The 11,767-nt window shown below is 42.3% G+C and overlaps 2 protein-coding genes across 12 annotated transcripts; one reads left to right on the top strand and one right to left on the bottom strand.

Moving 5' to 3' along the window:
- Positions 1 to 2,323: 2,323 nt before the first annotated feature.
- On the bottom strand, positions 2,324 to 8,279 carry nfyal (nuclear transcription factor Y, alpha, like). 11 transcript variants are annotated; one of them, XR_015438553.1, is made up of 10 exons: positions 8,167 to 8,279; positions 7,274 to 7,382; positions 7,010 to 7,096; positions 5,894 to 6,040; positions 5,550 to 5,681; positions 5,349 to 5,451; positions 5,063 to 5,232; positions 4,055 to 4,228; positions 3,573 to 3,759; positions 2,324 to 3,383 (listed from the first exon to the last, which is right to left on the bottom strand). XR_015438553.1 is itself a non-coding variant. In XM_023427680.2 (10 exons), exons 2-10 carry the CDS (start codon positions 7,352 to 7,354, stop codon positions 3,318 to 3,320), a joined length of 1,071 nt encoding a protein of 356 aa, XP_023283448.1. In that variant the 5' UTR covers positions 7,355 to 7,382; positions 8,167 to 8,279; the 3' UTR covers positions 2,324 to 3,317. The 11 variants fall into 11 exon arrangements, 9 of the variants coding, with proteins under 9 accessions (XP_023283448.1, XP_087035798.1, XP_087035799.1 ...); XR_015438554.1 differs by having other exon boundaries at positions 2,324 to 3,380; XM_023427680.2 differs by having other exon boundaries at positions 3,649 to 3,759.
- Positions 8,280 to 9,974: 1,695 nt separating this feature from the next.
- Positions 9,975 to 11,556, top strand: ngrn (neugrin, neurite outgrowth associated). The gene is made up of 3 exons (XM_023427479.2): positions 9,975 to 10,468; positions 10,564 to 10,674; positions 10,767 to 11,556. The coding sequence occupies exons 1-3, from the start codon at positions 10,230 to 10,232 to the stop codon at positions 11,395 to 11,397; spliced, it is 981 nt and encodes a 326-aa protein (XP_023283247.1). The 5' UTR covers positions 9,975 to 10,229; the 3' UTR covers positions 11,398 to 11,556.
- The last annotated feature ends 211 nt before the right edge of the window (positions 11,557 to 11,767 follow it).

Genomic DNA, 11,767 nt, shown 5'->3' with positions numbered 1-11,767 from the left:
GGCCAGGAGAGGAGGATGTTAGTGGACGGATCAACCAGACGAATTAATTGATTTCTCAATCAAATGTTGATAATTGTGAATAAGTATTGACAGAAAGCTTTTCATAAAAATGTCTTCACATAAAGATCATATGAAGAACAAACACATGAATGGCTGAATCATGGCTATAACACAGGCCACAGTGAAGGCTTTAGCAAAGGAGTAAATTAATCAATTGACCAATTTATGAAGATAAGAAGATTATATCTATGAATCAATGAAGATGTTTTCATTTCAGAGTAAAAGTAACTTTTCTATTTTTGTTACGAAGTGAAAGGGATTAAATGGAGAGGCCAGTCTAAGTATATTGGTTTTTGAAAGAGACCTGGTCCAATATGATCTAGATGAAAAAGCAGTGACATCTCTCTGTGTTGTATTTTCACTAACAGAATAAAGGTCTCACAGATGGCTGGGTTACAGCATCGAGGCTTGGCCCAAAATGTCAAGCAGATTTTCACAAAAGCTAAGGGGAGAGAAAAAACGGCACTCAGAGTTAAGTTTCCCCTTAACTGCAGAGTCGGAAGCTACGAATCGGAAGCGGACTTCAGCGTCGCCATGATCCCCTCAGACAGCAACATCTGAGAGGGGAGGGGGCGGTTTGTTGACGCTGTCACCTGAACAAGTGGGCAGTATGTAGGCGGTGGTCGTCCAGTCAGCGCCGGTGGGAAGGCCCACGGAGAAGTAACGACTGCGGCTCGTTACTCGTTACCCGTTTAAAAAGTAATGACACGGGATTTACTCTTTACTTCAGTTGCCAGTTGGCGTAGACCTGGTTGGATGTTCACACAGCGTCACCCTGGCCGCAGCCTCCTGCCATGGATGCCTTAAAATACATCCCCCCTGCTCATAGGAGGCTGCGTGCAAGTCCCGCCTCTTTTATTATGATTGGCTGATCGTGGTACGAACGTCACAATCTCGAGCGTGTGATTGGCAGAGCCTGTTTGGGACAGCGTTTGAGAGGTCTACTCGAGGGCAAAGGCTTGTTTTTGTCCCAAATGTGAGAGACTCAATTATGGGACCACGATTTCGTAATTGTGACAAAAGTTTATCAATCGTCATCATTCATTGTCTCTCCGATATCTATATAATGAATACGAGCTCAAATATCAATATCATTATTATCCTTTTGATTAAAGTGTTTTGGAAAATGTTAGATACGTCTTCACTGATGTGAACAGATGTAAACCTTTACAAGTAACAGGAAGTAATGTATGAATCACTATGATACTGAAGAAATCTTCAAAACCTGACCTGATGATTCTCAGGCAAGTTCTGAAGCATCCTAATTCTTCTTATCTATCTTTCTATCTATCTATCTATCTCACTATCTATCTATCTAGTTTCCAATAATGAATCATGAATTGAGATACAAGAATCATGTAAAACTGTGACATGACCAGTAGAGGTAATGATTAACATTACTATACTTAAATATAATTTGGAAGTAAGTTCTACTTTGTCATCAATATACACTAACTGAGCACCATACTATTACAGCCTCAAGTCTTAATGGGATGGATTTCACACGATGTTAGAAACAATCCTCTGACATTCTGCTCCTTGTTGACATGATTGCATCATATCATTTCTGCATATTTGTCAGCTGCACATTCATGCTGCCAATCTCCTGTTCTACCACGTCAAAGCTGTTCTACTAGATTCAGATCTGGAGACTGGGTTCATGAAACCAGTTTGAGACGATCTTTGTGACATGGAGCATTGTCCTGCTGGAAGTAGCCAATAGAAGATGGTTAAACTGTGGCCATGATGGATTAAACATGGTCAGCAACAATACTCAGATAGGCTGTGGCATTTAAACCATGATTGATTGGTTTTACGGGGCTCAAATATGCCAAGAAAAAAAATCCAACCGATTACGCCAGCACCACCACCACCACCCGCCTGGACTGCTGACACAAGGCAGGCTGGGTCTATGGATTCATGATGTTGACACGAAATTCTGACCCTACCACCTGCGTGCCACATCAGATATCCACATCCATCAGATCAGGCTATGACTTTGACAGGAGGGGAACCCAATGATGTCTTCTGCTGTTTCATTTCAACCATCTTATTCAAAAGATGGAAGTGTATGTACTGTATGTGCCTTCTGCCAGAATGATTGGCATGTTGGCACTGAAAATTAGTTTCCAATGATATGGCTGAAATGACTCATGAATTTCTGACAGCATGCCAATGGCTGAAACTCCTGACATCCTGAATGACTGATGTAAAGATGTCTACACTGAACAAAACCGGAAGTAAAGAATAAACACAAATAACCTTGATTCACATAATAAAATTTAATTGACATAGGTTTCATGAATTCAATGTCCAACCTTTTCTCATTATAAAAAAAAATAACATTTCAGGACTCCATCGGATGGGTAAAAAAATCTATTATCTACAATGAAAAAAAAACCCACAAACACTTAGGTGGACTAACCAATGGAGAAGTAACTATATGGATAGGATGTGTAATGTGATGCCACACTGAGTCATTTTTTCCTACAAACACTAAGTTTAACTACAAATTGTATAAAATGCATCCACAGAATTGGGCAAATGAGTAAATACATCTAATAAACACTTGGCAAGAAAAAGAATTTCTGTGCAACATCTTCACATTAGTATCACATTTCAGTTTTTTCTCAGTGGACGCAGGTTGCACTTAAGATGCTGGGTCCATCCCCCAGAGTACATGGATTGAAAAAATAAAACTCAAAATATGGGGCATCACGTAAAAGATAAAGGACACAAGTCTAGCATCAAGGCTGAATGAGTGTCTCTGGAAAAAAAAAAAAAAACTCTGTACCATTTACAAAAAACATTTAAAGCAAAAAAGTATCCACTAATGACAAATTTTCATATTTTAACAAACCAGGGTCTAACAGAGTATATGGCTTCGCAGCTGTCATCTCCTCTGTGTCACTGAGCCTGGTTAAACAAAATTTTTCATTATTGTCCAACCAAATCCGTATGAAAATAAAAAGCTGGTCCTAAGTGCTTGACCAGTAAAGCTGAGCATGGAGAGGAATCCTCCATTTCAGAGAAGACCAGTTCTTAGGCTCAGCAGCCGCATGGCCAGCTTCCTGGAAGACCAGTGTACGAGTAGAGAGAGAACAGAAGAAACAGTGGTGGAGTTTTCGTTGGTGGTCTGTGACAGGGGGGTGGGGGGGTGACAGAGGAGAAGGTGCGGCAGATGGTTTAGCTGGGGTGAAGAGTCTCAGGCAGGGTAGAGTTCACTGACAGACATGATGATGATTTTGGCGACAGTGCTACGAGACTCGGATCATCTGAGCCACCGTCTCATCTGCTGCTGCCTGGGCTACCTCCTGCTGCTGCTGCACACGAGGACGACAGAGGATCAGTGAGGTCACCATAATGAAATAGTAGGAGTTTCATTCATAAATGAGATATTGCCTTTTCCAACAAAGAGAAAACTAATTACACACAAAGTATTAACAGAACAAGTCAGTCAGAGTAAGTTTGGCAGTTTACAGAGCTTATTTGACAATTTATGACATACTTACAGGTTTAAGTCAGTATATGTTTATGACTGAGTGATGATGTACAGGTGATGTTATTCTACACAGCTTTTTGCCACACCTGTGCCAGGGCCAAAGCCATTTCCTCTTTGTCCTTAGGGGAAAAGAAACGTCCTCCATCTCCTCGCTTACGCTGCATGGCGTGACGGTGGCGAGACTCGTGCAGGTATTTCTGTCGCAGAGAAAGTGAGTGTATAGGATCATGACCAGTTTAACATTATGAATACATTGTACAGTCTGCACCTTTATGCAGCTTTCTGCTCATTGTTTTGACTCTCTTCTAAACCCATACATGAAATCTCAGGCAGCCACTCCCTCCACGCAAGATGATATACAAAACAAGCCCATCACAAAATGGTAGCCAGACAAAGTAAACGAGTAGCTAGTGAGGAACAAGACCTCACAATGCAAGGAGACCTTCGATGTGCCCATGTGAGTGGTGTAAGGTGATGACTAATATGCCATACCCTCCTTTCTTTGGGGATCTTGCCCTCAGCCTCCAGCTTGGCCCGGGCCTGTCTTCGCTTCAGGATACGATGGTACTGTTTGGCATTGACATAGAGCGGCTCCTCCTCGAGCATCTCAGCCCCTGGCAGGGGGATACGTTGCATTGTGGGAACTCCGGCACCTCCAGGCACCATCTGATAGAGACACACAGACACAAACATGCACAGTGCTTAGACCCTCTAGCATAAAAATCGTTCAACAGAATATACTGACACAAACAAGCAGTTAATGTTCGAATGGTTCAATAAATATCACATCAATCATCAGACCAAAACTGATGTACAGTACAATATCACGTTTAAAAACTGATGTCAGAGGCCCTGAGCACCCAAACAGGTGTTTTCAGTCATTCTACAGGTCGACACTGGCGATATGCTGAGAACAGCATAAAGTCATCAAATGAATGTAGGGGAAAGTTGTCTCACCCTAATAGGTACAATAAATTGAAGAGATCCCATTCAAGCACAGTCTGTATATAAGTTATATATATTTATACAAGTCCTAAGCAAAATAAGTGAAAGCACATGTGTGGGTGGACAACAGGTGTTAGGGACTTTAATTAAACATAGTAATATTCATTGCAATTAACTATCATTTTTAAATAATGTTGCCTAAAAAGTTTCATGGTTCATTTTGTAAGATGTTTAATACAATTTACTAGCAAAAACAACAAAATGAAGTGTCACCAAAATAATTAATAATGAATATCACTGCAATGATTCCACTAAAAGATAATTAATCCACTACGCCAAATTTCTACAGTTTCATATTGTGCAGAAACAGGCAGTTATGATTAGCACAAACATTATAAACTAAATACTAAATAATAATCACTAATAATCAATAAACTAAATAATCACTACATTTAAAAAGACATTTTAAGTTCTGTGACCTCCACCACACCGCACAGCCTCGTGTCAGTCTATATTTAAAAAAAAAAAAAGAAAAGGTAATAAGATGCTGGGTACCTCTGCACAGGGTCTTACCATGACCATTCCACCTGCATTGACCATGTTACCGGAGACGGGCAGGGTGACGGTCACAGTGCCTTGGCCGCTGTTAGTGGTGTTGGTGTTGGCACCCCCTGCCTGTACAATCTGGGCGCCGGCCAAGCTGGCAGCTGGAATTGTGATCATTCCTGAGAACAGATTATCATCACAGTTCTTACTCAAAATGACAACTCGACAGTACACCTGCTTATAAAGTCTACAAAGCACAAAGCAAACAAGAAAGGTAGGAGAAGACGGAGTTTACCCTGCTGCAGCACGGTACCGTCCGCATTGACAGGCTGGTAGACGATGGTCTGCCCGTCAGCTGTCTGTGCCACCTGCTGGCCCTGAACGCTGATCTGCTGACCCTGTGGAGCCACAAGTAAGGAGGAAAGACAATTAGTATCAATATAAATAATAAGTTTGATGAAATGAATTTGCCACTCAGCTGGTCAGAATTTAATACCTGGTTCTGTCCAGCAGTGATGGCTGTCTGGGGCTGCTGGATGATGATCTGCTGGGGCTGACCCTGCTGGCCCTGTAGCTGGAGAGTCTGACCGCCCTGTAACTGGATCTGACCCGGCTGCACCAGCTGGATCTACATACACACACAGTAACACCCAGAGATTGGTCTTAGTTTGATAAACAATACGATGGCTGCAGTATAGACTACAATACTGAGGCCATAATCTACCAGTACTATTTCACAGAGCACCCAGTATCCCTGTGAAGGATAGTGTGGTACATTTTCAGTACAGATTTACAAATTTATTTAATTTATAAATCTAGTTACTAAGCCTTATCCCTTACCTGCTGTAGTCCCTGAGCTCCAGACACAGGGACCTGCATTATGGTTTGCCCCTGTCCCCCTGACATGGCCTGCACCATGATGGGTTGCCCTGATGATGTGATGAGCTGCCCGCCGCTCACCTGGACCATCAGAGGCTGCCCCTGGACCTAGAGGGAGATACAGAAGGCTGTTATAGGAGCACTGATGGTGTTTGTTAGCTCAGTATCACTGATCTGTGACTTACAGGACTGCAAGCAAGCGATGTTGAAACAGGAACATCCAGGATACCACATCATAAATAAAAGTCTTCAATGATTTGCTGTCATTCTTTCTGTTTTAGGATATACTGACACAAACCTGTGTACAGTATACTTTCAGTTACTTTTGTCATGAAGTTAGGCTACACTTGCAAAATACAAAACTTCTGTATTCAGCGGTTTGGTATTTACTGGAATACTACTGCTGAATCAAGGTTATATGAAGCTCATTTCAATCCAATTTGTTTAAAAGCACATGATTAGATAAGATGCTATGCCATCAAATGCATTCACATGTACGACTTGACAAGAACTGATGGTCCAACTAACATCCATAAATAAGTGAATGACCACAATGGACAACTGAAAGCCTGTGGCAGCAGTTGTGCCATAGAGAAATGCCAGGGGGAAGGGACCACCTGCCATTTTGTAACACCAAATATACAGCAAGATGATGAGAAGTGACAGCCAGCAATGATGATGGATCCATGTAGTTCAACGCCAAACCCAGAAGGTTGTTCTACTAACTGCAAAACACATCCATGTGATGAATGTTTCAAATGGCTTTCATACTCATCATGAAGAACATCTGACTTGAAAATCTTGCTTTTACAAGCAAGAGACAAACACAGTTGCGACAATCAGTAGCCTTTTGTAATTTCCTTAGCCATTAGAGCATAAGTGAAAACCTGAGGCTGACACACAACACACTGTGCCAAGGAACATGCAGTTCAGGCAGCTGTAAGACATGCTGGGAAGGGAGGGGGGGTGAACCAAACAGCACAGAGATGGGTCATGAAAAACAGCCCTGGTTGTAGCATGCAAACTGGTAGGCTGTAACACTGTCATGACACTGACACAGGGCGGCGGTGACACCACTACCTGGAGTGTCTGCACCTGCTGGCCTGAGGCCGTCACCACTGGCGCCTCTGTTTGCAGCTGCACAGCTGTCACTGTGCCCTGTGTCTGCAGACAAGGCAGGACAATATAATCTCAGACAAGTAGTCATCAGGAAAATAGACTGGATCTGGATTCCACTGGAACGCTTTGATGCTGGTACCTGTTACCTGTGATCCTACAGCAGAAGGTGGGAAAACATTTGTTTATCACAACCAAATTCACCTGAGTAAGTTATGAGCTCACCTGCTGCTGGATCTGTCCATTGGCAGTCTGCACAACTATCTGCTCCCCAGTAGTAGTGGTGGCAGTGGTGTACTGCTCCATAGCTTATTATTGTCACAATCCTCCTCTCCTGAGACAAAGGAAAGACACATACAGTATTAGCTGACATAAGATGAATAGTTTTCATCAATGTATTTTATATACAGCCCACATCATTCTTGACCATCCACGAAATAACATGTTTCCCAGCCCTTATCTAACGTTACATGTTGACAACTCATTGTTCATGAACAGTTGACATTATTTACATAATTTACGGTCACCTAAATTCAGTTTATCACGCTGCCCTGTGTCATAACATGTCACATGTGTCTGAAATTTAGAGATGAAATATGAACCTCACAGTCGGTGATACAGCGGGGTCAGCTGCTGGGTGTTGTTTTGTTAACTGATATATTCGTATGGGAGCTAACGCGGCTAGCGTCAGTTAGCAAGCTAAAAAAGCCTGGTAAACGCTAGAAAGCTCAGAACAGAGGCGACTCAACAGGTAACCAGTTAACGGCAGTCCTTAGGTGTGTTGTTATTAATTATAGTTTATGATAATTTGCTTTACTGGTGGGTAGACGCCGCTATTGTCAACCACCCCTTTGTTTTAGATTCGATGTTTTAGCTAAGAAGCTAGCGTTAGCCGAGGCATGCGGACCACCATAGATCATCATGTTTCCTCGCAGGAGCAGACACCGAAAACAAGAAGTTATTTGCAGCCCAACCAGCCTGGGACGCAGCGGCCTAAATCAAACTGCCATTTGAGTTTTTTTCCTCTCTTGCATTTAGCAGGGTTAGTAATTTGGTTGGTCCATGACAAACCAATCCGTGCTGACAACTACCAATGCCTTCAATCGGGTCTCCCTTACCGTATCTTCGCTGTCCGGTTTCCCTCTGATTGGCTCTAGTACAGCTCGCTAAAGCCCAATCAACAAAGTGAGCGGACAAAATGGCGCAAATGAAACAACGGCGCCCCGGGAGGAGGTGCGCAGCTGCGTGACACATGAACACAGGGGCAGAGCGGGGTGCAGAGTCCGCTCTCACCGCCAGGTGTCGCCGTTTGACTATCATCCTGTTGTATAACCATCTTTCTTTAATGTTTTTCACTTCACTTTATCAAATGACGAACAGTATACATTTTATAGACAGGGGGCACAGAGAGTAATGCCAGAAAAGCTAAATTCATACTATTTTTAAACAACAGGAAGGGCACCCATAAAATTTTAGACAGTTTTCCTGGGGTAGGCTTTATTATTTCATCAACATATCTATTTCTTGCATTATTGGGAGTAAAAAAAAACAAATAGCTATTGAAACATATAATGGATTATATATATATATATATATATGTGTGTGTGTGTGTGTGTGTGTGTGTGTGTGTGTGTGTGTGTGTGTGTGTGTATACCTTATCTATCTATCTATCTATCTATCTATCTATCTATCTATCTATCTATCTATCTATCTATCTATCTATCTATCTATCTATCTAAACTTCCACAAAAGAGGGTGGCAGATGGTGTTTATGTGGATATAACTTGTGTTTAAATTATTTCTGTGAGCTGATTTCCATTTAATAATCAATCCATCTGATGGATGGATTTGGAAACTTATTTCAGTATGGAGATTTATGTGAACTGACCATTTAGAGACTACAATAAAATGATAAATGAAATTTTTTTATAAAGACCACTCCAATTCCCCTTAGAACAATGATTCAACAGAGTTTGGTGCACACACTAGTATTGCGCACTATGTGCACACTAGTACAACAGAGGGGTCTGAAGCAAGCAGTTTACTAATAAGTTTGTTAGAAATGTTTTTATCAACAAAATATTAACACAAACAAGTGAAAAGAAAATCTGTTCTACAAAAACGGAGGCGTAGAGGTGAGGAAAATAAGAAAAATGATCTATCCATCCAATAATTTCTTGCAGAAAAAGATTTTAATTGGGATAACAATTCTTGTGGATTCAGGCTGTATCTGAGTGGGCTACCTTTTCAGAGTTAGCTAAGGACAGAGGGTGTTGTGTGACATTGTTAAACCCAGTCAGGCAAATTTGTAATCTGTGATCCTGTCCTGTGATACCAAGCGAAATTCAACTTGACCTGACTAACTTCAACCTAAGGATGTATTGCTACACCCACTAAATGTCTCTTAAAGGAGAAAAACATAGATTCCCTGGTAAACATTATTCTATTCATAAATGGAAATATTTTTATATATACTTTTATATATATATATATTTATAAGTTTTTTTTCCCCTTTTGTGTTTCCTGGATTGTTTATGCTGCTTGAACAATGCTGTGTCTTTCATACTAATCAACATTAATTCAAGATGAATATATACAATCAAATTTTGTACAATACAGAAAGAAAATACATATACATATTTACATGAACACTTTCTTTTTATCACCCCCCCGTCCGGTAGTCGGCAGTGCAGCACGCTCTTTATGTTGCAAGGCTCATGTTTGCGGAAGCACATCCACGAGTTTAACAGGTCTACGACCCTTTATTTTTCTCCCCATCCCACCCGAAGTGGAGCAGGACCCGCCCCTACCCTGCTTCTGATTGGCTAGCAGTCTGTTGGTTTAGTCACAAAGGGTGTTGCTTGGTTAGGGTTAGGGTAATCAAATCAGGGAAAGCCAATCAGAAGCAGGGTAGGGGCGGGTCTTCGGCCACCTCGGGTGGGAAAAAATAAAGCGTCTGCGCCATATGTTCGGAGGTTTTGGATTTGAAGAAGTTTTTCCTTTTGTTGTAAAATAACGGCGAAGCAGTGAAGTGAATCCAGTGAGCGTTACAAGAAGAGGGAGGTCTGGTCTGTGAGTGGATAGTTTGATGTTATCCTGACACTGGACTCACTCTATAAACCTCCTCTCTGACAAATCAAGCTAACGATATTGGCTACACAAGGCAGGACACAGAGTGAGCATGGCCCGACCTCTGCAGGTCCTCTCCTTCCTGTCCAGGCTCGGTTCCCTGCCAGTGAAAACCACAAGCAGCTGTCGGTTTGCCAGCAGAGGTGCCAGCGGGGCGTGGATGGGACAGAGCCATGTGCGCAGAGACAGAGCCTCAAGCAGAGCTTCAAGATACAGCGATGAGATGTCTGAGGAGGAATTTGGACTGGAGGATGTAGAGGATGTAGAAGACAAGCTCCAGGCCTTGGATGAGTAAGAGTCAGCAGGAGTTTTATTCCAGTGTTGAATGTTGTATGCTGTGTGTACAATCTGTGACACTTTAAAACCATGTCTCCCATGTTTTTCAGTGAAGGGAGGAAGAGGCAGAAGACTGTGAAATACCACATACTGAGGAGGCAGATGACTGCACCAGGAGCTCCACAGAGGAAACTAACCTGGGATACTATTGAGCAGATCAGGTGAGGAGCTCCGTTAAGTCGGCCCAGGTGCGTAATCAATAAGTACCATTCACTTAATATAGGCTTTAAATTAAGTGTTGATCAATTCTCAGATATCTGAAGCAAGAGCAACCAGAGGAGTGGACAGTGGAGCGTCTGGCTCAGGGCTTCTCTGTCACCCCTGATGTCATCCTGCGGGTCCTCAGGAACAAATTCGTCCCATCTCCTGAAAGAAAATCCAAGCAGGATGCCAAAGTAATGGCTGGACTGGGTCGGCAGATGCTGCCTTCAGGTGCTGGGGCAGGGAAGGACAGACTGAAGCTGCCTTCAGGTGCTGGGGCAGGGAAGGACAGACTGAAGCTGCCTGGTAACTGTGCACCAGCCAAACTCTCATCTGGAAGTAGAGAAGGTGCTTTAATCTCTGCAGCTGACCACACACCAATGATACGAGGAGAAGGCTCAGGGTCCCTGGCCACGAGTCCTGCCCCTGTTACTGTTCTGCCCCCCCAGGTCCCAGCTGGTGCCGGTAGAGCCGCCACAGTGACAAGATCAACAGAAGAAGACAGAACTACCAACACAGCTGCGGCAGAGCAGGACACAGAGGAAGAGGAAAGCTGGGATGGACAGGTGTTGACAGAAGAAGAACTTGAAAAGTTTATGGAAATGCAGAAGGCCGTTCCTCCTGTGGCGCAAATTGGGAATGATTTCTTTGACACAGAGGGAAACTTCTTGTATAGAATCTAAGCACTTTTTGTTGAACTGTCAGTTAACAATGTTTGATGCTCAGGGTTGCCAATATTACACTTATCATAATCAACTCAGCAACCTTTGGAACAGATGAGTAGTGTACAGGCTACACACAGGAAAAACAAGTCTAACAAATAAAATATATTTTGTATTGCAGCTATTTATTTAACCTTTTCTCTGTCTTGTTCATTTATTTATGTTTATTCACCGATTATTTGATTTGTTGATCTCCTTATTTATTTCCTATTCACTTATTCCCATATCTATACAAAGCAAGATATAAAATGAATATACAGAAAAATAAATGTGGTAATGGCAGGGGAATACAGAAATACAAAAAATGATATCAGGGCTTAATTGTCTAGTT

The sequence above is a fragment of the Seriola lalandi genome, unplaced genomic scaffold (assembly GCF_002814215.2).
Source record: "Seriola lalandi dorsalis isolate HSWRI2012SDOR001 ecotype SW California unplaced genomic scaffold, Sedor1 jcf7180002054861, whole genome shotgun sequence".
NCBI classification, from domain to species: domain Eukaryota; kingdom Metazoa; phylum Chordata; class Actinopteri; order Carangiformes; family Carangidae; genus Seriola; species Seriola lalandi.
This window is presented reverse-complemented; position numbering and strand designations above follow the sequence as displayed.